This window comes from Dendrobates tinctorius, unplaced genomic scaffold (assembly GCF_039654945.1).
Source record: "Dendrobates tinctorius isolate UK_male_01 unplaced genomic scaffold, ASM3965494v1 ptg000043l, whole genome shotgun sequence".
Taxonomy (NCBI): Eukaryota; Metazoa; Chordata; class Amphibia; order Anura; family Dendrobatidae; genus Dendrobates; species Dendrobates tinctorius.
The window spans coordinates 9,540,023-9,561,264 of record NW_027361711.1 but is presented as its reverse complement, the minus strand read 5'-3'; the positions used below and the strand labels follow the sequence as shown (position 1 = coordinate 9,561,264).

At 41.6% G+C, this 21,242-nt stretch overlaps 1 protein-coding gene across 3 annotated transcripts in view; it reads left to right on the top strand.

Annotated features, from left to right (window-relative positions):
* The window catches only part of PPARGC1B (PPARG coactivator 1 beta), a 103,273-nt gene extending 88,758 nt beyond the window's left edge, over positions 1–14,515 (top strand). For 2 of the 3 annotated variants that reach the window (XM_073575185.1, XM_073575187.1), the window contains 5 exons: positions 1,771–2,470; positions 2,905–2,983; positions 7,806–7,924; positions 8,032–8,186; positions 10,201–14,515. In XM_073575185.1, coding sequence (XP_073431286.1) covers positions 1,771–2,470; positions 2,905–2,983; positions 7,806–7,924; positions 8,032–8,186; positions 10,201–10,304 — 1,157 coding nt within the window. In that variant the 3' untranslated portion in view covers positions 10,305–14,515. The remainder of the gene's footprint in view (positions 1–1,770; positions 2,471–2,904; positions 2,984–7,805; positions 7,925–8,031; positions 8,187–10,200) is intronic. The other variant, XM_073575186.1, reaches the window with a different exon arrangement.
* The last annotated feature ends 6,727 nt before the right edge of the window (positions 14,516–21,242 follow it).

Below are 21,242 nucleotides of genomic sequence, written 5' to 3'. Positions count from 1 at the left end.
CACTAGCGATCATTTAGCGATGCACCAACGAACCTGACCGGGTCGGATTGCTGGTCGGATCGCTGGTGCATCGCTAAATGTAAAAGGGCCTTTAGTAAAAAACCAATAACTGAATCACCCTTGCAGGACTGCCCAATAAATATCAATCTGGTTGCCTTAAAGGGTTTGTGCCATGAGCTAAAGTATATTTTAATAGATCTTGGAATAATAATAAATTCCACAAATAGATATCTTTAAAAAATAATGTTCCTGTGCTGAGATAATCTTATAAATGTGCCTCTGCTGTGTACTGTGTAATGGCTGTGTCTGATCGTGCAGAAACACGATCTGGTCATACCACAACTCCTGTGAAGGGAAGGAGGCAAAAGAGTATACAGAAATTACAGCACGGGATCGCACTTGATTCTTTTTGTGAGGTAAAACATTTCACTGCCTGTTTTTAAACAATGTTTTACCTCACAAAAAGAATCAGCTGTGATTCCATGCTGTAATGTCTGTATATTCTCTTTTGCTCCCCCCTGCCCAATAGCTGTGGTATGATCAGACCATGTTCCTGTATGGTCAGACACGGCCATTACACAGTAAACAGCAGGGGCACATTTATAAGATTATCTCAGCACAGGAACATTATTTTTAAACATATCCAAATTGTGGAAATTATTATTATTACAAGATATATTGATTAAAATGTACTTTTGTTCATGGGAAATTCCCTTTAAAGGCAGAAAGATGAATGGAAGACGTCTTCCTGATAATCAAGTCATCACCATGGATTTGATAGTTGAATGCTGCTGGCACTTGCATGGTTTTCTAGGGAAATGTGGTATTACAGGTCACCTCTTCCAGTGAACAAGCAACTTTTAATATTTTCTTACAAACGCTTCCCATTGTGGTTAAAACAAACCAGGAGGCCCTTTCTGCTGTGAACTATCATCTACTTTCCCTAACAGTCTCCAAATAGGGCATGAACTATGGAATGATATGAAAGGACCTCTAAACGCTGTGAGGGGAGTACCATTTATTGTATAGTTTTGTAAATCCTATCAGCAGTTATCTGTGTGCCATTTAAGCAATGGTATAATTAAGAAACGTTATCATTTACTGGCTGTTAAAATTCTATTCTCTGCTTGAGGTTTCACATGTGGTGACGGGACCTCCAGGTCCTTACTCCTGCTACACGCAGCTCTGCAGTGAGCGCCAAACGGTTAGGTCACAGAGGTCGTGGCCAGCCATCGAGTTTACAGTGACTGAGGATGTGCGTAGGGAAGGAAAGCACAGGCATTGCAGGCTCTACACATTAATCCTAACAACTTGTGTCTTTCGGTAGAGGGGATGGAGATTGGTGTTCTAAATCAAATTAAAACCTTCCCCCCCCCCCCCAGCCTGTTTTCACCTTCATGACCAGGCCGAATTTTAGAATTCTGACCAGTGTCTCTTTATGAGGTAGTAACTCTGGAACACTTCAACATATCCCAGTAATTCAGAGATTGTTTTCTCGTGACACATGGTTCTTCATGGTAGTGGTAACATTTCTTCTTGTGGAAGGAATGGGCTGACACCGAGTGTGGAAGTTAGGGAATTGTTAGACAGACACAGCACGGAGATGGCTGCGGGAGGCTGAAGATGATCTGAAAATTAGAAATAAAAAATAAGTAATGGAGGAATTTAGGACTCATTACAGCGGCAGCCAGATCGTATATGTATTGCATTTATTAGAAAAACTGTTTGCAATGTAACAAGAATAATCTTGTTGTTTTTTTTTCCCAAAAGGACTCACCCCACCCACTACTCCACCATACAAGCCTGCAGAAGAGGACCTGTACAAACCAGAGATCAATCCGGAATCTGTAACTAAAGGTTCACTCCTGTCTCTTAATGGAGGAGAAGCAGAAGTAACTCTGTCTGTCAATAGGAAACTTTCAAAGAAGCAGCCTGAGAGGACCGAACTATATGCACAATTGAGTCGCTCACAGTCCCTTCCAGCAAACTCTCCCTCACAAGGAAATAAAAGGCTATTTTCGCGATCTTTTGGAGACCATGATTATTGCCAGGTGAAGAAATCGGAAACTGTACTCCAGAGAAAAGTATTGAAGTCTCTGGATCTACCAAATTATGGTGAAAAGAAAAAGAAGCAGCCCATACCTCCAGGACCACAGCGGAAAATCACCGAAGGGTCTTTGACACAAGACACCAAAGTCTTAAAAGATCATGAGATTCGAGCCAGTCTCACTAAGCATTTTGGCTTTCCAGATAATACTCTTAAAGAGGAAGAGGATGATGTTACATGTATTAACCCTGAGTATGACTCGGTTTTTGAGGACAGTGACTGCAGCTCTCCTGACGAGGCCTGCCTGTCACCTCTTAGAGCAAAGTCGTGTTCTAGAAGAAGCCCCCAATCCAAGTTACAGAGCTATCGTCAAGCCACCACTGCTAGAGTTATAAGCTCATCCGACAGCCAGAGAACACATAGGTACACTATGTATATATTACTGTATTTGCATACGCTCAATATTCTGCGTATCTAGTTTTTTTCTACAGCATGTATTCAGATAGCTTTTAGTGAAGGCAGCAGATCGGGTAGATGCCAGGTGGTGTCCGTTTTCTATATTCTGCTCGCCATCAAGATATTTTTTTGCTTCAATAACGTTTCATCCTGCCATACTGTAATATTGCTGATGCTTGTGCTGGATACCTAGTATCTGGTCACAGTAAATGAGATGGCCCAGGGGTTTTCTGCAACAGCATAAGCTATGCCGTTAAATTATTCATATCCGTGACATTTACCTATTGCCTAATACTCCTTATGGCTTCTCTGTGGGTGCTGACAAATAGAAATTGAACGTATGAATAGATAGAAAATATCTTTACTGATTGTTTTATTCACGTTTCCTGTATGTGTATTAGCAGGTGTGAAAGCAATGAAGAGAGACAGACTGGAAACTTGAGCCAGAGGCAAATCCAGAGGAGGAGGCAGAAGGCCATTGTGAGTAGTGAAGCATTTTATGCATTCTTTAACTTAGTGCATCAAAGCAAGGGAAAAGATACTCATGAATCAATCTATAGGATCTGAAAATAGGCCACTTCTGTAAGCTTAGAGCTAAGCCATGACGTGCCCCTGCATTTAATGCATGGCCCCTGACTCCTCGTACCTATGTGCTGTGCAAGGTGTATCATTCCCCTGAGTTAGACCAATGCTGCTGACTATCTAGTATGCTCCAAATGCTCTTACATTGCAGAGGTGTTGTGTACAGGGTCAGGCTGTAAAAAAGGCCTTGGGTATACAATCTTCTAAGTAAGCGAGGGAAATGCTCATGGGGTCAGTGAACCTTCCTGACACAGCAACTTCTGATGCACGTTCTCCATACATCAGGTAATCCGGCGGCACAGGCCAGATGTAAAGTGTGTGTATTATGGACGAGAGCTGGTGTGTGCGGATCCAGATGTTAAAGGGGATATTCCTATCTCAGACATTTATGGCACATCCACAGCACATTGCATAAATGTCTAATAAAAAATGGATCTCAAATCTTGAGAGCGGAGCCCTGTCTTGCACTGCAAGGAATGGAGCGATGGCCACTCATATGCAGTCTCTCCATTTAATTTTTGGGAGTTTCTTTGTAGAGTGTAGTGTAGAAAATTAAAGCATATTTCCACTTGGTCACTGTGAGAATATAGATCTATATTGTCAAAGCCGAAAAACCTATGTAGTCAATAAAAAATACAGAAAATCCAGTTTTTATTGGAAAGCCTAATCCTAATAATTTTTACAGCCATATCTTTTATTACAGGATTGCTGCTAATTGACGTAACATTGGCATATTTAGAGAATCCCTGATTGCTTTATTGCGCAGTTATTATGGTAAAGGTCTTTGACATAAAACTCGCTGAGTAGTCCCTGCAATCATGTGTAATAAGTTGATGAAATGCTATCAGTAAAGTGCGATTAGAGGCCATTCATTTCTAGGATCAGATTTTAGATTCGGCATATTACTCTGTATGTTAACAGCTCTCACCCTTGGGTTCAAGGTCTCCTATCCATTGGAATTAGTGCTGTGCATTAAAGGCAATCTGTCAGCAGGTTTCTGCTATTTAATCTGAGAGCAGTAAAATTCCAGGTAAGTGTCACTTGCTAAGCAGCTTGCTGTAGTTTCAATACAATCAGTGTTTCATCAGCAGGTGATTATCATTAGAGGACTAGGTCTCACGTGTAAACCAGTCAGGATAATCAGTGTAACCACGCTCACACACTGGAAGCTGCCAATCAGTGGTATGGGCAGGGTTAGACACAACTTGGGATTCTGCCCACTGCTACATATACAACATGGATTCTGTCCAAACTATACCAAACAGCCCAGTAAGTGATACATTTCTGGAATCAGGGCCTCTACCCCTACATCATTCTGTTCTCAGATTACATAGCAACAACCTGCTGACAGATTGCCTTTAATGTAATTCCCAGAAAAAATATGCAGGGATAAGCAGCTCCGCTGACAATAAATTCTGATTGCTAAGGGTTTCAGAGGCTGAACCCTCTGTATCCAAGTCATCACTGGAGTACAGGGTCTACAATAAGGAAAGGGGGTTGTAATCTCTTTAAGGCACTAAAAATTAGCTTTAACAGAAAGCCCAGCAGTACAGGGTCTACAATAAGGAAAGGGAGTTGTAATCTCTTTAAGGCACTAAAAATTAACTTCATGTTAGGCATGATTTGACAGATCTGTATCCCATTCATTTGTTGTTTCCTTTCATTGTTTTATCAGCAGGAGATTATCACTAGCTGCCTTGTGCTTGCTAGTCCAATCATGCTGCTGTCAGATTACAGCGCAAAAAACTGCTTGCATATTCCCTTTAATGTCACTAGTTCCTGGTTATCTTCATATCTAAACTTCTGTCAGCTGCTTTAGCATATTATTATGTATTTAAAATCTGCACATATTGAAGCTTTTGACTGATTTAATTGGCCTGTCCCTGTCAGTGAAATGTCTGTAGGTGGCACAATATGAGAATATTCCTCCACCGAAGAATAAAACTCAAAGTTCTTACCCAACAGCCCAGAGCTCCACTGCTGCAATTTACATGGACCATGATGTCCTTCAAAATTATACTGCTACCAGCCAAATGCATTGGAAATTCAATAAAGAGAGAATGGTGCAACCTCTTCACATTCTTAATGCTTGTTCCATAATTCAGTAGATTTTAATAGGATTTGTCATTTTAGGAAGCAAATATCAGCTGACCATATTGAATATATAAATGTTGGACTCCGAGAGCAGCGTCTTCCACATTGAAACTATCTGATGCTTGTTTGTAGTGATACAGGGAATATATACACATTTAGATGGATAGCGAGCATTATCTTTTATTAACACTGTTTTGCTGAATGTGCAAGTGCAGGTAATACGGCATAGCTAATAATGATTGGTGATAGGAAATCTGTCATCCCAATCTAAGGCCACCGTAAAATAGGAACAAGACTCCAGCGCTGGGTCACTTTCTGAGCATCTCACTGTTATAGTTGCTGCAGCTCTGCTAGTCCTCTCAGTGATGAGCTCTGTTTAACACTGCCCTGGTATTTCACCATGTTCTGCTCACTCTGTGCTTAGGCAAAAAGCTGCCAATCCATGGTGGGGTATGACATTGATGGAGTTAGTGAATATTGAGGACTATATAGCAGGAGCTTATCACAAAGAAGGCTAGCCAAGCTGCAGCAGATAAAAGTGTTTTATCAAAATTACAGCAAGATGCCCAATAAGTGACTTAACTCTCAAATGTGGCTGTATATTCCTGCTGACAATTCTTTTTATGACTTTTCTATAGGGGCCTGAGTAACTTGTAAACATTTCCTGTGAATAAATTACAGTTATGTTGGAATCCATATTGTAAAAATTAATTAAAGGGATTGTCCGATGAAAACCAAGTTATAACCTATCCTATAGATAAAGAGGGTCCAACCAATGGTATCCACACCGTACAGCAGAACAGGGAACTTTTATTCCCAATAGAATGGAGCGGAACTGGGAATGCCCAAGTGCTGCTCTACTCATTCCCTTTGGATGCCACATTCAACTTTTTCTAGCAACCCCATAGAAAATGAATGGACCAATGGTCTTGCAGTAGCACTCCCCTTCATAGTAACAGGGATAAAAGTGCCCCCTTGGGGACAGAAATTCCCAGTACTACAGATTAGTGCAGGTCCCAGGAGATCCTATGAATAGGTGATCATTTTCGGGCAGCCGAACCCGAACAGTAAAGTTCAGCGTCCTTACCAAACACCTACTGTTCAAGCACGGACATCGAACACGGACTTCACCATGAAGTCCGTGTTACAGTTCGGGTTCGGCTGCCTAAACACCGGATGTTTGTCGCGCTATCATGTGCATGGCAGGGCGGCAAAACCTGCTTCTGATCGGCGGTGAAATAATCCCCGCCGGTCAGAGAGCCGCAGTTCCCACGCTGTTAAAGGATAGCGTGAGCGCTCAGCTGTGATCAGAGGTATAAAGTTTACCTCTGGTCACTGGTGTCAACTGATGGGACTAATAACAGTGAGAACAGGAGCGGCGGATGGGAGTATTCATCAGCAGCTCCTGCACTGTAAATAAATAATTTTAAAAAAACGGCGTGGGCCCCCTGTATTTTTGATAACCAGCCAGTCAAAACTCACAGCTGGGGGCTCAACCTTCAGCTGTCAGCTTCAACAAGGCTGGTTATCAAGAATAGAGGGGTCCCCACGCTGTTTTTTAAAATTATTTAAATAAATAATTTTAAAAAACAGGGTGGGTTTTCCCCCCCAGTTTTGACAACCAGCCTTACTAAAGCAGACAGCTGAGGGCTGGTATTCTCAGGCTGGTAAGGGGCCATGGATATTGCCCCCCCAGCCTAAAAATAGCAGCCCGCAACTGCCCAGAAAAGGCACATCTATTAGATGCGCCAATTCTGTCACTTTGCCTAGCTCTTCCCACTTGCCCTGTAGCGGTGGCAAGTGGGGTTCATTTGTGAGGTTGATGTCACCTTTGTATTGTCAGGTGATATCAAGCCCACGTATTAGTAATGGAGAGGCTTCTATAAGGCATCCATCCATTACTAATCCTATAGTTGTATTGTAAATAAAAACACAGCCAGAATAAAGTCTTTTATTAGAAATAAAACAAAACACAGTTTTCCATTTTCATTTAAAAATAGCAAACACAGTTATACTTACCTAACGCCTAATTCAACCAAAGAACTCGAACTACCTGTAATAAACCAAAAACAAAAAAACAGTATACCATAACGGTCTGTCGTTCTGTCCCACGTCGTAATCCATGTCTGAGGGATAAACAGTTTTCAACCTGGTCGGTGCCAAGATGCAACCGTCCAGGCTGAGAACCACTGGTGACTGAACTGCTGCGAGCGCTGCCTCAGTGACTGGTGCTGACGTCATTGAGGTTACCGCCGGTCACTGAGGCTCCGTTCCCAGTCATACTGAACTGCCGGTGCTAGCGGAGATCTCACCAAGGTCACCGCAGTTCAGCCCGGCTGGGAACGGAGCGTGGCAAAAACTGGATGTCCGGGTCCCCCATTCAAGAGAATGGGGTCTGGGTAATGTTCTAGTACCGAACCCAAACTTTTTGTAACTGTTCGGCTGGACCCGAACATCCAGGAGTCCGCCCATCTCTAGTCTGTATGATTTCTAGAATATGCAAAATCATAGAAAGTGCATAACCAGAGTTCGCCGTGAGAGAATATTTTTTTTTTACATGCGCCCCCTTTTTACCTTCGAACCTTCACTCTATTAAACTGTGACTTGTGTTGTCTTTTCTCCACAGGATGAAGGGCGCCTCATCTGCATCAGAAGCCTTTCCAACATTATTACTGCTAATGAGCTGAAGAGGAGGTTTGAAGTCTTTGGAGAGATCACTGAATGTCTGATTCTCAGCAGAAGCAGGTACAAGTCTGTGTGCGGAGGAGCAGTCCTTACCTCATCACGGGTTGTAAATGACGCTCAATCAGTTTAGCAGGCCTGGGGTTTACCCTTCCTATCTTATATTTCAGGAGAGATAAATTTGGCTTGATCACGTATCGGTATCATGAGGATGCTGCATTATCTTTAAAGAAGGGTCCTTCCCTGAGAAAAAGGAATGAGCCTTCCTTTCACATGAGCTACGGAGGTCTCAGGCATTTTTTTTGGACCAAATACACTGATCTAGGTAAATTTAATAGCCATGTAAGTTACATGTTTCTGGGAAACTAATATCGTGGGATTGGATTTTCCACTAGTGTGATAAAGCTCATCTAGCTTTAAAGGGAACCTGTCACCAGGTTTGGCGGATATAAGTTGCGGCCTTCACCTTTCAGGCCTGATAAATAGCATTCTATAATGTTGTACATAAGCCCCCAACCCGACCTGTAAGCTAAGAAAAATAACTTTTGTTATACTCACCTGGGGGCGGTCCGGTCCGATGGTTGTTGCTGGTCTCGGTCCGGCACCTCCCATCTTCTTGCATTGCCGCCCTCCTGCTTGCTTCATGTAGATGACACGTCCCTTTGTCATTCACACAGGCTCCCTGGCATTGCACTCCTGCTCAGGTCTACTTATCTGCCCTGTTGAGGGCAGAGCAAAGTACTGCAGTGCACAGGTGATGGAAAAGGTCAGAGAGGCCCAGCGCCTGCGCACTGCAGGACTTTGCACTGCTCTCAACAGAGCAGATAAGTACGCCTGCGCAGGACCACGATGCCAGGGAACCTGTTGTGGATTATGCAGGGACGCGTCATCCACATGAAGCAAGCAGGAGGGCGTCATTGCGTGAAGATGGGAGGCGTCGGAACAAGACCTGCGACACCCCTCGGATCGGACCGTCCCGCAGGTGAGTATAATAAAACTTAGTTTTCTTCTCTTCCAGTTCGGGTTGGGGGAAGATATACAGCATTATAGAATGCTGTTTATCAGCCCTGAAAGGCAGTGGCCGTAACTTATATCGGCCAAACCTGGTGACAGGTTCCCTTTAAACATTAACAATAGTGATAAGCAAATGTGCTCGGATAAGGTGTTATCTGAGCATGCTCGGGTGCTAACCGAGTAACTTCGGCGTGCTTGAATAATATGTTTTAGTCCCCGCAGTTGCTTGTTTTACGGCAGTTCAACAGCTACAACATATTCAGGGATTATCTAACAAACAGGCAATCCCTGCATGTGTTGTGGCTGTCTAACAGCCGTGAGACTTCCAGCCGCGAGGACTCGAACATATTATTCAAGCACGCCCAAGTAACTCTGTTAGCACCCAGCAATGCTTAGATAGCACTTTATCCCAGAACGTTTGCTCATCACTAATTAACAAACAAAAATTGAGAGGTTGTCCACCTTTGGGGACAATTTTTTTTTTACTACATTGTATCTGTTTAGGACTAAAAGTCATTTTTTGTGTATAGGTTTCATTAAAAGAAAATTTGCATAATTTCAAACGATGCAACATTTTTAATGAAAACCAATTGCAAAAATCATTTCTATCGCTAAATACATGCATTTAAGTAAAAAAAAAAAATTCCCCCAAAGGTGGACAATCCCTTTAGGCCATGTGCACACGATGCATTTTTCCTGCAGATCCGCAGCGGATTTTACCGCGCAGAAACGCTGCAGATCCGCAAAGTGATTTACAGTGCAATGTAAATCAATGCAAAAACAAAAACCCGCTGTGCAGACGCTGCGGTTTTTGTGCGGTACAAAAAATGCAGCATGTCACTTCTTTTGTGCGGTTTTCCACCTGCTCCATTCTCCAAATCCGCAGGGGGAAAACCGCAATAAAAAAGGAAGAAATCCGCAGGAAAAATGCAGGTCATTTGACCTGCGGATTTCTTCAAATCTGCGCGGAAAAATCCGCAGGAGGAAAATCTACGTGTGCACTCAGTCTTAACCCTCCTCTCCTTCCTACATTTACAACACAACTGCATTTTAGTCTCTGTTAGCGCAGTCAATGGTTGTACTTAATTCTCTATAAGATCTTTTCTAGTGGCACACTTTAGTTTCCACTTATGTATAATTTTAGCTGATGTAAAATTTAAATTTATTTTAACAAGTGTGCAGGGGACTTTTTGGCCCTTACAAGGTTCACCTCCTTTTCTGAACTCCTTCTTTGAGGAAAACTGAAATGCAATGGATAAGTGAATCATTTCACATTTCTGCTGATCTGCTGTAACTTTTTTTTTCTTTTCTTGTTCGATCCTCAGATTCAAATGCAGCAGGGCCGTCTTCGGCTGGGATGAAGAGCAAGTACGAATCAATGGATTTTGACAGCTTGCTTAAGGAGGCACAGAGAAGTCTGCATCGATGACAGCCTTATTATGGAGAAGTACCTCAATACCTCAGTCAAGGCACTTCCAACATGTTTACGTTTTTCGAAACAAAGTGGAATACAGATACAAACGACTTTATCCTTTTAAATTGATGTTTACATTGAACAAAGCTGCTTCTGTATGTGATCTTCCCATGGTGTTGCTGTCTCACTGCCACATTTGAGTATCCTTGCTTTTTTTCGGGTGCGTCTGTAGACCTAAAGTCTTTCCTTCTTCCCTTGTGGTTGCAGCTGTGTTCTCCATAACATTTTTGTCTGTAGTGTGGAAAAAGAAATCCGCCACAAAGAAAAAAAAAGTGTGAATAGTCTGGAGTACAAAACTACTTTTAATAGAAAGATGTATATTCTTAAACTAAAAAAAAAAAATGTATTTATGGTTCACACGTACTGTATTTCATATTGTCGTTTGCTTCATTTTGAACTATGCACTCTAGTGAGGTGTTTGCAAAAGATCAGATTTAATCCTAAAACATTAAGAATCGTTGCGAATCACTGGACAACTGGGGCATTGAGAACGATCGATTTCAGTCTGAAGATCCTCTATATGTGTCATTGTATTGTAATGACCCTGGATCGCACTGTTGTTGTGCTTTTGTATTTCCTTCTGATTCCTGTTTTTGCTTCTTCTGAGAACCTTAACCCCTCTCCCCTTATATATCGAGAGCTAGTTTGGAATGCGCACAACATGCAATGAATTAATGAACCTAACACTTTTTAATATGACGTTCACATTCCTTTACCGGAGATGATGCTGAGAACATTTGTGTTGTGGACATCCATCAGAGAGAACAGAAGACAATGCAGTTTCTATGTCCGATCAGCACGTTGTTATCAACATCTGCTGCTAGTACGCACAATAGCAATTCGGAACCCCTGCAAAATTTGCAGTTCAGGTGTCCTAAATGTACCCATAAATCCAGTATTCCCCATGTGATTGCCCTGTATTCTGATAATGTCACGTACAGTGCGACTTCTTCCCAAAGATTACCGAGGAGCTTATCCTCCTTCTCACTTTATTATATGCAGTGAATTCATGGTATCATGACATGACTGACAGCAATACACAGTTGGAATAATGCCCGCCATATCCCGACGGAGACGCAAGTGTTTCTGGTGGTAACATTTTAGCGTAGTATAAAAGCCATCCTATCCAATGACATGGGAGTGTTGTAAATAGCGCCATCCGTCTACACTTGCGACTGCTGGAGCCGTTTTCTATATGTTTACCAGGGTAGCATAGAATGTAGGATTAAGCCATTATGTGTAGTTTACGAGACATAGCCTTACTTCTTTAAAATAGTTACCGGTAGATATCTCCGGTCTTATTTTTTTATGTTCTGCCAAAGTTTCCAGCAGCTCCTGCGAATCCCAGGATTGAACATACCTCTTTGGCAAACACCTTATTGTAGATCTGCCTTTATCTGTCATAGTATTCCCATACAACAACGATGTTTACATGTGATTGCTATATAGTTTACTGTAGAATACAATATAAATATATATAAATATATACATGAATATAATGTTGCCCTTAGGGCGATTTGTTATGTCCTGTGCCGTGTTGATAGTTTTGACAACAAAAATGTGGATTATTCTCCGAATAGATGTCTACAGTTTACACAAAGCACATATGTTGCATTGGGGGATTTAATAGTGCAAGGGTTAAAGCTCAATAATTCAGCTTTCGGGGGGGCTGTTTCTGTGGCAGGTAAGTGACTCCATGTAGCCTATACATGGCTGGCGAACCTCCTGCTTCTAATGTCCGGTAGTGCTTCCTTTTGCTGACCAGCTCCGTCTGGCTCCCATTCTGACAGAGGGCATGACGACAGAAGCCTTTGTGACTATTTAGTCAAAAAACTGGTGTTTGAATCTGAGGGATTTAAGAAGGGTAAAACTTTCTTTCCACGAGGCCTTTAGATATTATTTAGCAAGCTTACTGTCCAGCACTTATGCAACGCATACACGCACAGGTAGTCTCATTGCGGGTCCACCAATAGTATGTATGTTAATAGACCATACTTGAGTCTCATTGTTTATTTACAGGGTGTGCACTTAACACCTATGAATGTATTTCATGGTAGATTGTGGCCTGTGATGACGGTGACAAGGAACTTATGAGGATCATTGTCTCTTTAAAAGAAATTCATTTACGGGATGTGCGAATAGTCATTTATTAATCTGGGTTGGGATGTACCTTATTTTATTTTATTTTTTTTAGCAGCTGTGAAACTAAGTATACTAAAAAAATTCCCCACCACCTATCACCTAATGGGATAAAAGTAATAAAAGAAAGCCAGATCATCAAATCTTCAATAGATTTCATGCAATACTAAATCTAGAACTGATGTTCTTCATCCAATGTATTTATTGGGTGAAAATGTAGATGCCCGTTACTTAACACTATATAATACCCTGTTGTGTGGTCTTTCCTTGACAGCATATGAACCTATCGTATTTACTGTGCACGATATGTTGGCATATTAATGTGGTGAGCATTTGTAGGGCTAGGAACGGTCTTGAGTTGGTGATGTCACTGTACCGCGCTCGGTGACATCACTTAATGACATCACTTACCGGTATCTGAATATATGAGGTTGTCATCAGGAGCTTCTGCTTAATTTAAATGGGCCTTAACATTAGGCCAAAGTTGTCAACATACTGTAGAATGTGGATGGATTGAAAGACACCTGAGGAAGCCATACCCACGTGAGCACAGAAGACGTAGTCTTATCGGATCTTCAAGAACAAGATGTATTCCCTTACTATCCAAAGTATATAAATGCACCTTGTAGTGGAGTATTATTTTCCAGCTTAATCTATTGGGATATTTTCTTTTTTTTATGAAACTACTGAATTATTTTTTAATGTTAGTAATCCCAAGTAATGTTGTCAATTCGCGAATTCCACACGAAGAAATCTTTTCAGTCTAATTTGAGGAAAAGCAATATTGCTGCTCTGTGTCACCTTACGATGTGAGTTGTAAGAGTGGGAATAGTTCGTCTGACCAAGCCAACGTTCATTACTAGATGTGGTGGGTCAGCATTACTATTTCCTTCAAGTAGCGAGCACATAGTAGGAAAAAAAATCAAAACGCTTATTACTCTGGATAATACGATGTGTTTTTAAAGTGGACTATAACGTCTATTAATACCCGTTAGTGAGTTTTTTTCTCAATGTTGATTGTGTCCGTTGCTTGGATGTGGTGTTGGTTTTGTAATAATTTTGTCCAAAATGTAATCATTTTTACAAATTTTTTGTTTTAAATTCATTTCCCTTCCCCCGTGTATATAGTTGTCTGTTTCTTGCTTTATTTTCTCTTTCTTCTATCTAGCTCGTTCTAAGCCCTTGTCTTGTTTCTTATTCATCACTGACTGATCCTAAGCAATAGTATAGAAGAAAAATCCGTCCATTCTTAGCATTCTGATATTAGTATGACCCATTTTTCCGTTTTTGGAGGCACCATTTGGACCGTGTTAGGAACATTGCTGGTTTGGTGCTTTTACGATGGGTAAACGTGCTCCCGAGCTTAAAATCTAGAATGCAATAATCTAGATCGCGGCGCATGGGGCATTACTACTAATGACGTAAGGATGATGGCTATTTTGTATATAATTTAGGAAGGTGTATGGGTTTTTGCCGCACCACATCGGCTGTGTTATTTATAATTACAGGATAAATCTATTTTTTTTAAAGAACACTGCTAATTATTGAATTAATGGTTAATATGTATGAATGATTTATTTGCTATTTTATTCATGGTAGTTTTTTTTTTCTTTTTATATTTCATTTTCTAAATTTAGTTGCATCTTTATTTATGTACATTTATCTTTAAAATGGGTATGCCATTTCCTTTTTTTTTCTTTTTTTTACTTTTAGTGTGATTTTAACTGTCTACCTTATAAAGAGAATGTTTTATTGTATTTTTACATTGTCAAATTCTATAGTTTCGTAGATAATTTAACCAAAATTGATCAGTGTACTATCCAGTGAGTATAAAATATATTTTAAATTGTGTAAATACTTTCTGGACTGGCTTATTTTACTCAAATTCTATTCCTCTGGATAAGGAGTTTCTTGTTTACATTACAAAAATAAACTGTAGAATCTCTACGTTCATGTACTGTAAATAGCAATTGTGTTCAGCCTACGAATAAAACTAAACCGTGGATGGTAAAAGTTTAACCACTAAATCTGTGTCTTCAGAGTCATTTGTCCTTTGTGCTTTTTGCATTATCATACAGCAAAATCTTAATGTGGTGTTTTAATGGTATTAAATTGCTTTAGTTAGCAGAAAAGCAAGTCAGCTGCATACTTGCTTATTTTCATACCTGCTGTCATTCTCCTGCAATGAGAGCTTTTTATCTTTTCATAGTGTACAGCTGGTTTCTAGCGATGAGTGAACGTGCTCGGATAAGGTGTTCTCCGAGCATGATTGGGTGCTAACCGTGTGACTTTGCCGCGCTTGAATAATAAGTTCGAGTCCCCGCGGCTGTTCAACAGCGGCAACACATGCAGGGATTGACTAACAAACAGGCAATTTTTGCATGTGTTGCGGCTGTCGTACAGCCGCGAGACATGCAGATGCGTGGACTCGAGCATATTTTTCGAGCGCGCCGAAATCACTCGCTTAGCACCCAAGCATGCTCTGATATGACATTATCCATGCAAGTTGACTCATGACTATTGGTTTATATGGAGGTTGGCATCTAGTTCTGGCCCAGACCTTGGCCAGGGATGCCTAGTAGCTACATCCCAGCTACCTCTCTCCAGCCCATTGATTTCTCTACAGCAGTTACCCTCCCTTCACATCCCTCTTAGCTCCTGACCAGCTTTCTTTATTAATCTTGCAAAATTACCAGTCTTGCATCTTTCAGAACAGGTCTCCTAATCATGGCTCTCACTGTCCAAAGCTGTATGGTTGTTCAAATGCCCTGTTATCGCTATATAAAACATAATGATAGCAGTAATCACAGCACTGACAACAGAAATGTTGCAGAGCTTTATAGTTCTATCAATATTACAGCGCTGCTACTCACGAAAACTGTCACTCTAGAAGGAGAACTCCAGAAATCAGGAAGTGAAAGAGAATGAAAATTTGTGTGCTGCTCCAGAGAAGACTTGAGAATAAGCAGTATGACTTTACAAACCAGCACAAGCAAGGAAGTGATCATTGGAACACAGATGGGTTTACCTTGGCCACGAGAAACTGGCGAGATGGGCTTTGGGACATGATTTGTAATCTCCCATGACATGTCTAAAAGGGGGATTATCACTGGACACCTCACAGTATCACAGCCACTTCTAAAGGGAAAGCAAATGTTCTCCGCATATTTCCTCCCTAGCAAAGAGGTACTAATATACAGTTGCGGCCAAAAGTATTGACACCCCTACAATTCTGTCAGATAATACTCAGTTTCTTTCTGAAAATGATTGCAAACCCAAATTCTTTGGTATTATTATCTTCATTTAATTTGTCTTAAATGAAAAAACACAAAAAGAATTGTCCTAAAGCAAAATTGGATATAATTCCACACCAAACATAAAAAAGAGGGTGGACAAAAGTATTGACACTGTTCGAAAAATCATGTGATGCTTCTCTAATTTGTGTAATTAACAGCACCTGTAACTTACCTGTGGCATCTAACAGATGTTGGCAATAACTAAATCACACTTGCAGCCAGTTGACATGGATTAAAGTTGACTCAACCTCTGTCCTGTGTCCTTGTGTGTACCACATTGAGCATGGAGAAAAGAAAAGACCAAAGAACTGTCTGAGGACTTGGGAAACCAAATTGTGAGGAAGCATGAGCAATCTCAAGGCTACAAGTCCATCTCCAAAGACCTGAATGTTCCTGTGTCTACAGTGCGCTGTGTCATCAAGAAGTTTAAAGCCCATGGCACTGTGGCTAACCTCCCTAGATGTGGACGGAAAAGAAAAATTGACAAGAGATTTCAACGCAAGATTTTGCGGATGTTGGATAAAGAACCTCAACTAACATCCAAACAATATATAAACCAAACAGACTAAGGGAGCATGTTGCCATAAAATACACATTGCTTTATTAAAGTACATATAAGACACACATACATGATAAAAGGAGATATGTATACCAGGGTATCACAAGTACATGGCATCCAAAAAGTGGAAATAAGGGGCTCAAAATACAGTGCTATACCGCCAGAAAGAGAAAATACAATATGATCATAATGTGGGCGTTGTATTATAATTTACTAAAGTCATGCGCCCCAATGTATCATATGCTGCTATAATAGTGAACAAAGAAAATCCTGAATGTGGACATCATCCTGACGGTAAATCAGGGGACATAATACAAACAAGTTTTTCCCCAATAAAGTTGGTGTAATAACAGTCCCTCATAAAGGAATATACATGACCTGTGACACCGCGATTCCCGACGCGCGTTTTGCCTTAGCTTCGTCCTGGGAGGTGAGTGATAGTGGATCTAAGGTACATGGGGGCATATATAGCAGTATAATTACCGAAAGATTTCTTGCGCCTGAAAGGAATGGCGCCCGGCGTGTGGCGTCATCATGGCGCGCGCCTCCCGGCCCCTCAGCCACTCCCACCGCACACGTCACGATGTGGAGACAGATGAGGAGGGCCTGAGACGACGCGCAACCATGGCAACCCACCACGTTGCAAGATGGCGCTGAGGACATGCAAGCCACTCCCCCGCCCGACGTGTAAGGAGGGAGAGACGGCCCGCACATCAAACAGACGCCTCTATACAGAGTGTGCACAGAGCTCCAAGTGGCGCTAAATAAAATAGTGTAAAGACTCGATACCAAGGGTTCAATATTGTATTACAAATACAGTGGGGCAAAAAAGTATTTAGTCAGTCAGCAATAGTGCAAGTTCCACCACTTAAAAAGATGAGAGGCGTCTGTAATTTACATCATAGGTAGACCTCAACTATGGGAGACAAACCGAGAAAAAAAAATCCAGAAAATCACATTGTCTGTTTTTTTTTCATTTTATTTGCATATTATGGTGGAAAATAAGTATTTGGTCAGAAACAAAATTTCATCTCAATACTTTGTGATATATCCTTTGTTGGCAATGACAGAGGTCAAACGTTTTCTGTAAGTCTTCACAAGGTTGCCACACACTGTTGTTGGTATGTTGGCCCATTCCTCCATGCAGATCTCCTCTAGAGCAGTGATGTTTTTGGCTTTTCGCTTGGCAACACGGACTTTCAACTCCCTCCAAAGGTTTTCTATAGGGTTGAGATCTGGAGACTGGCTAGGCCACTCCAGGACCTTGAAATGCTTCTTACGAAGCCACTCTTTCGTTGCCCTGGCGGTGTGCTTTGGATCATTGTCATGTTGAAAGACCCAGCCACGTTTCATCATCAATGCCCTTGCTGATGGAAGGAGGTTTGCACTCAAAATCTCACGATACATGGCCCCATTCATTCTTTCATGTACCCGGATCAGTCGTCCTGGCCCCTTTGCAGAGAAACAGCCCCAAAGCATGATGTTTCCACCACCATGCTTTACAGTAGGTATGGTGTTTGATGGATGCAACTCAGTATTCTTTTTCCTCCAAACACGACAAGTTGTGTTTCTACCAAACAGTTCCAGTTTGGTTTCATCAGACCATAGGACATTCTCCCAAAACTCCTCTGGATCATCCAAATGCTCTCTAGCAAACTTCAGACGGGCCCGGACATGTACAGGCTTAAGCAGTGGGACACGTCTGGCACTGCAGGATCTGAGTCCATGGTGGCGTAGTGTGTTACTTATGGTAGGCCTTGTTACATTGGTCCCAGCTCTCTGCAGTTCATTCACTAGGTCCCCCCGCGTGGTTCTGGGATTTTTGCTCACCGTTCTTGTGATCATTCTGACCCCACGGGGTGGGATTTTGCGTGGAGCACCAGATCGAGGGAGATTATCAGTGGACTTGTATGTCTTCCATTTTCTAATTATTGCTCCCACAGTTGATTTCTTCACTCCAAGCTGGTTGGCTATTGCAGATTCAGTCTTCCCAGCCTGGTGCAGGGCTACAATTTTGTTTCTGGTGTCCTTTGACAGCTCTTTGGTCTTCACCATAGTGGAGTTTGGAGTCAGACTGTTTGAGGGTGTGCACAGGTGTCTTTTTATACTGATAACAAGTTTAAACAGGTGCCATTACTACAGGTAATGAGTGGAGGAAAGAGGAGACTCTTAAAGAAGAAGTTACAGGTCTGTGAGAGCCAGAAATCTTGATTGCTTGTTTCTGACCAAATACTTATTTTCCACCATAATATGCAAATAAAATGAAAAAAAAAACAGACAATGTGATTTTCTGGATTTTTTTTTCTCAGTTTGTCTCCCATAGTTGAGGTCTACCTATGATGTAAATTACAGACGCCTCTCATCTTTTTAAGTGGTGGAACTTGCACTATTGCTGACTGACTAAATACTTTTTTGCCCCACTGTATACAGAAGGATTGAAATGATATTTTGGAAAATATTTGAGAATGCTAAGAGATGAAGATGTGAACCTGTGCTGCATATTACATAATGCACGGCATTATATCCAAATTTAATATAGTATTGTAGTCTTTAAAGAAGGGGGCTATAACACTTCCCACCAAGGATATACATATATGGAATATATTAAAGGTAATATGCACAGAGAGCAGTATCCTGTTCAGACTGCACATATAGTGACTAGTGCAACACACCTCAAAGAAATGAGGACTTAGACATATACACTCACTGGCCACTTTATTAGGTACACCTGTCCAACTGTGTGTTAAGACTTAATTTCTAATCAGCCAATCACATGGCGGCAACTCAGTGCATTTAGGCATGTAGACATGGTCAAGACAATCTCCTGCAGTTCAAACCGAGCATCAGTATGGGGAAGAAAGGTGATTTGAGTGCCTTTGAACGTGGCATGATTGTTGGTGCCAGAAGGGCTGGTCTGAGAATTTCAGAAACTGCTGATCTACTGGGATTTTCACGCACAACCATCTCTAGGGTTTACAGAGAATGGTCCGAAAAAGAAAAAAAATCCAGTGAGCGGCAGTTCTGTGGCCGGAAATGCCATGTTGATGCCAGAGGTCAGAGGAGAATGGGCAGACTGGTTCGAGCTGATAGAAAGGCAACAGTGACTCAAATTGCCACCCGTTACAACCAAGGTAGGCAGAAGAGCATCTCTGAACGCACAGTGCGTCGAACTTTGAGGCAGATGGGCTACAGCAGCAGAAGACCACACTGGGTACCACTCCTCTCAGCTAAGAACAGGAAACTGAGGCTAAAATTTGCACAAGCTCATCGAAATTGGACAGTAGAAGATTGGAAAAACGTTGCCTGGTCTGATGAGTCTCGATTTCTGCTGCGACATTCGGATGGTAGGGTCAGAATTTGGCGTAAACAACATGAAAGCATGGATCCATCCTGCCTTGTATCAACGGTTCAGGCTGGTGGTGGTGGTGTCATGGTGTGGGGAATTTTTTCTGGGCACTCTTTGGGCCCCTTGGTACCAATTGAGCATCGTTGCAACGCCACAGCCTACCTGAGTATTGTTGCTGACCATGTCCATCCCTTTATGACCACAATGTACCCAACATCTGATGGCTACTTTCAGCAGGATAATGCGCCATGTCATAAAGCTCGAATCATCTCAGATTGGTTTCTTGAACATGACAATGAGTTTACTGTACTCAAATGGCCTCCTCAGTCACCAGATCTCAATCCAATAGAGCATCTTTGGGATGTGGTGGAACGGGAGATTCGCATCAGGGATGTGCAGCCGACAAATCTGCGCCAACTGTGTGATGCCATCATGTCAATATGGTCCAAAATCTCTGAGGAATGCTTCCAGCACCTTGTTGAATCTCTGCCACGAAGAATTGAGGCAGTTCTGAAGGCAAAAGGGGGTCCAACCCCTTACTAGCATGGTGTACCTAATAAAGTGGCCAGTGAGTGTATATACAAATGCATACTCACACCAATATGCATATATAAATGTGCACAAATATGTGCCATACCAATAAATGCAGTTACAGAGATATGTAAAGTAACGCATCAAGAGTTCAAAGCCATCTCGATATTATAATAGAATATGAATTGCCAATACACAATATAAAGAGGGTTTTTGTATATATAAAATAGCCTAATTACTCCATAACAATATGTAAGGGATCATAGTGCAAGAGTTATCCACTGAGCAGCACATAACAATGTACAAACCAATCTCTAAGATAAATATATCGTACATATTGTAGCCCATAAAATCAGAGAGAGGAAAGTGGATACCTTGGCTCCCTCTAGATTACAGGTAATAAATCTTTCAGATCTGCAGCTAACACAATCACAGATGGAAGTCCTGAGCTTAGGCCTTTCTTTTTCACCGACGGCTCCTTTTAACTGTTTTACAGCGGTAAAGGATCTCCATTTGTTTGCACGAAAATTAATACTTAAAAAGTTACATGATAAGGGTAATGATGGTGGAGTATGGATCCCTAAAGAAATCGAGGCTATTGCTATTTTGGAGGAACTCAGTGATGAAAATGAGAGAACTACTAATATGGGTAAGTTTAGACCGCCGGTGCCAAAAAAGTTCCCCTCTTTGAACTTGTATTCGAACATTGAAATCTTTGTCCGTCTGGTCACTGATGAGTTTGAAAAAATTTCAAGACGCGTCTCACATGGCAATCTCACTTTTGCTCATAGAGAGGCGCTCAAGGAACTTAGCAAACTTAAAGAAGTGCTGATTAAACCCGCTGACAAAGGGGGAAATGTGGTGCTATGGCCTGTGGCAGCATATGAGAGAGAGGCGTTCAGACAGTTGAGGGACAGCCAGTGCTATCAAAAAATGACTTACAATCCCACGTTAGCCTACCAGCAAGAAATTAAGGCAATTTTAGATCGTGCCTTTCTTGATGGATTGATTAATCAAGAACT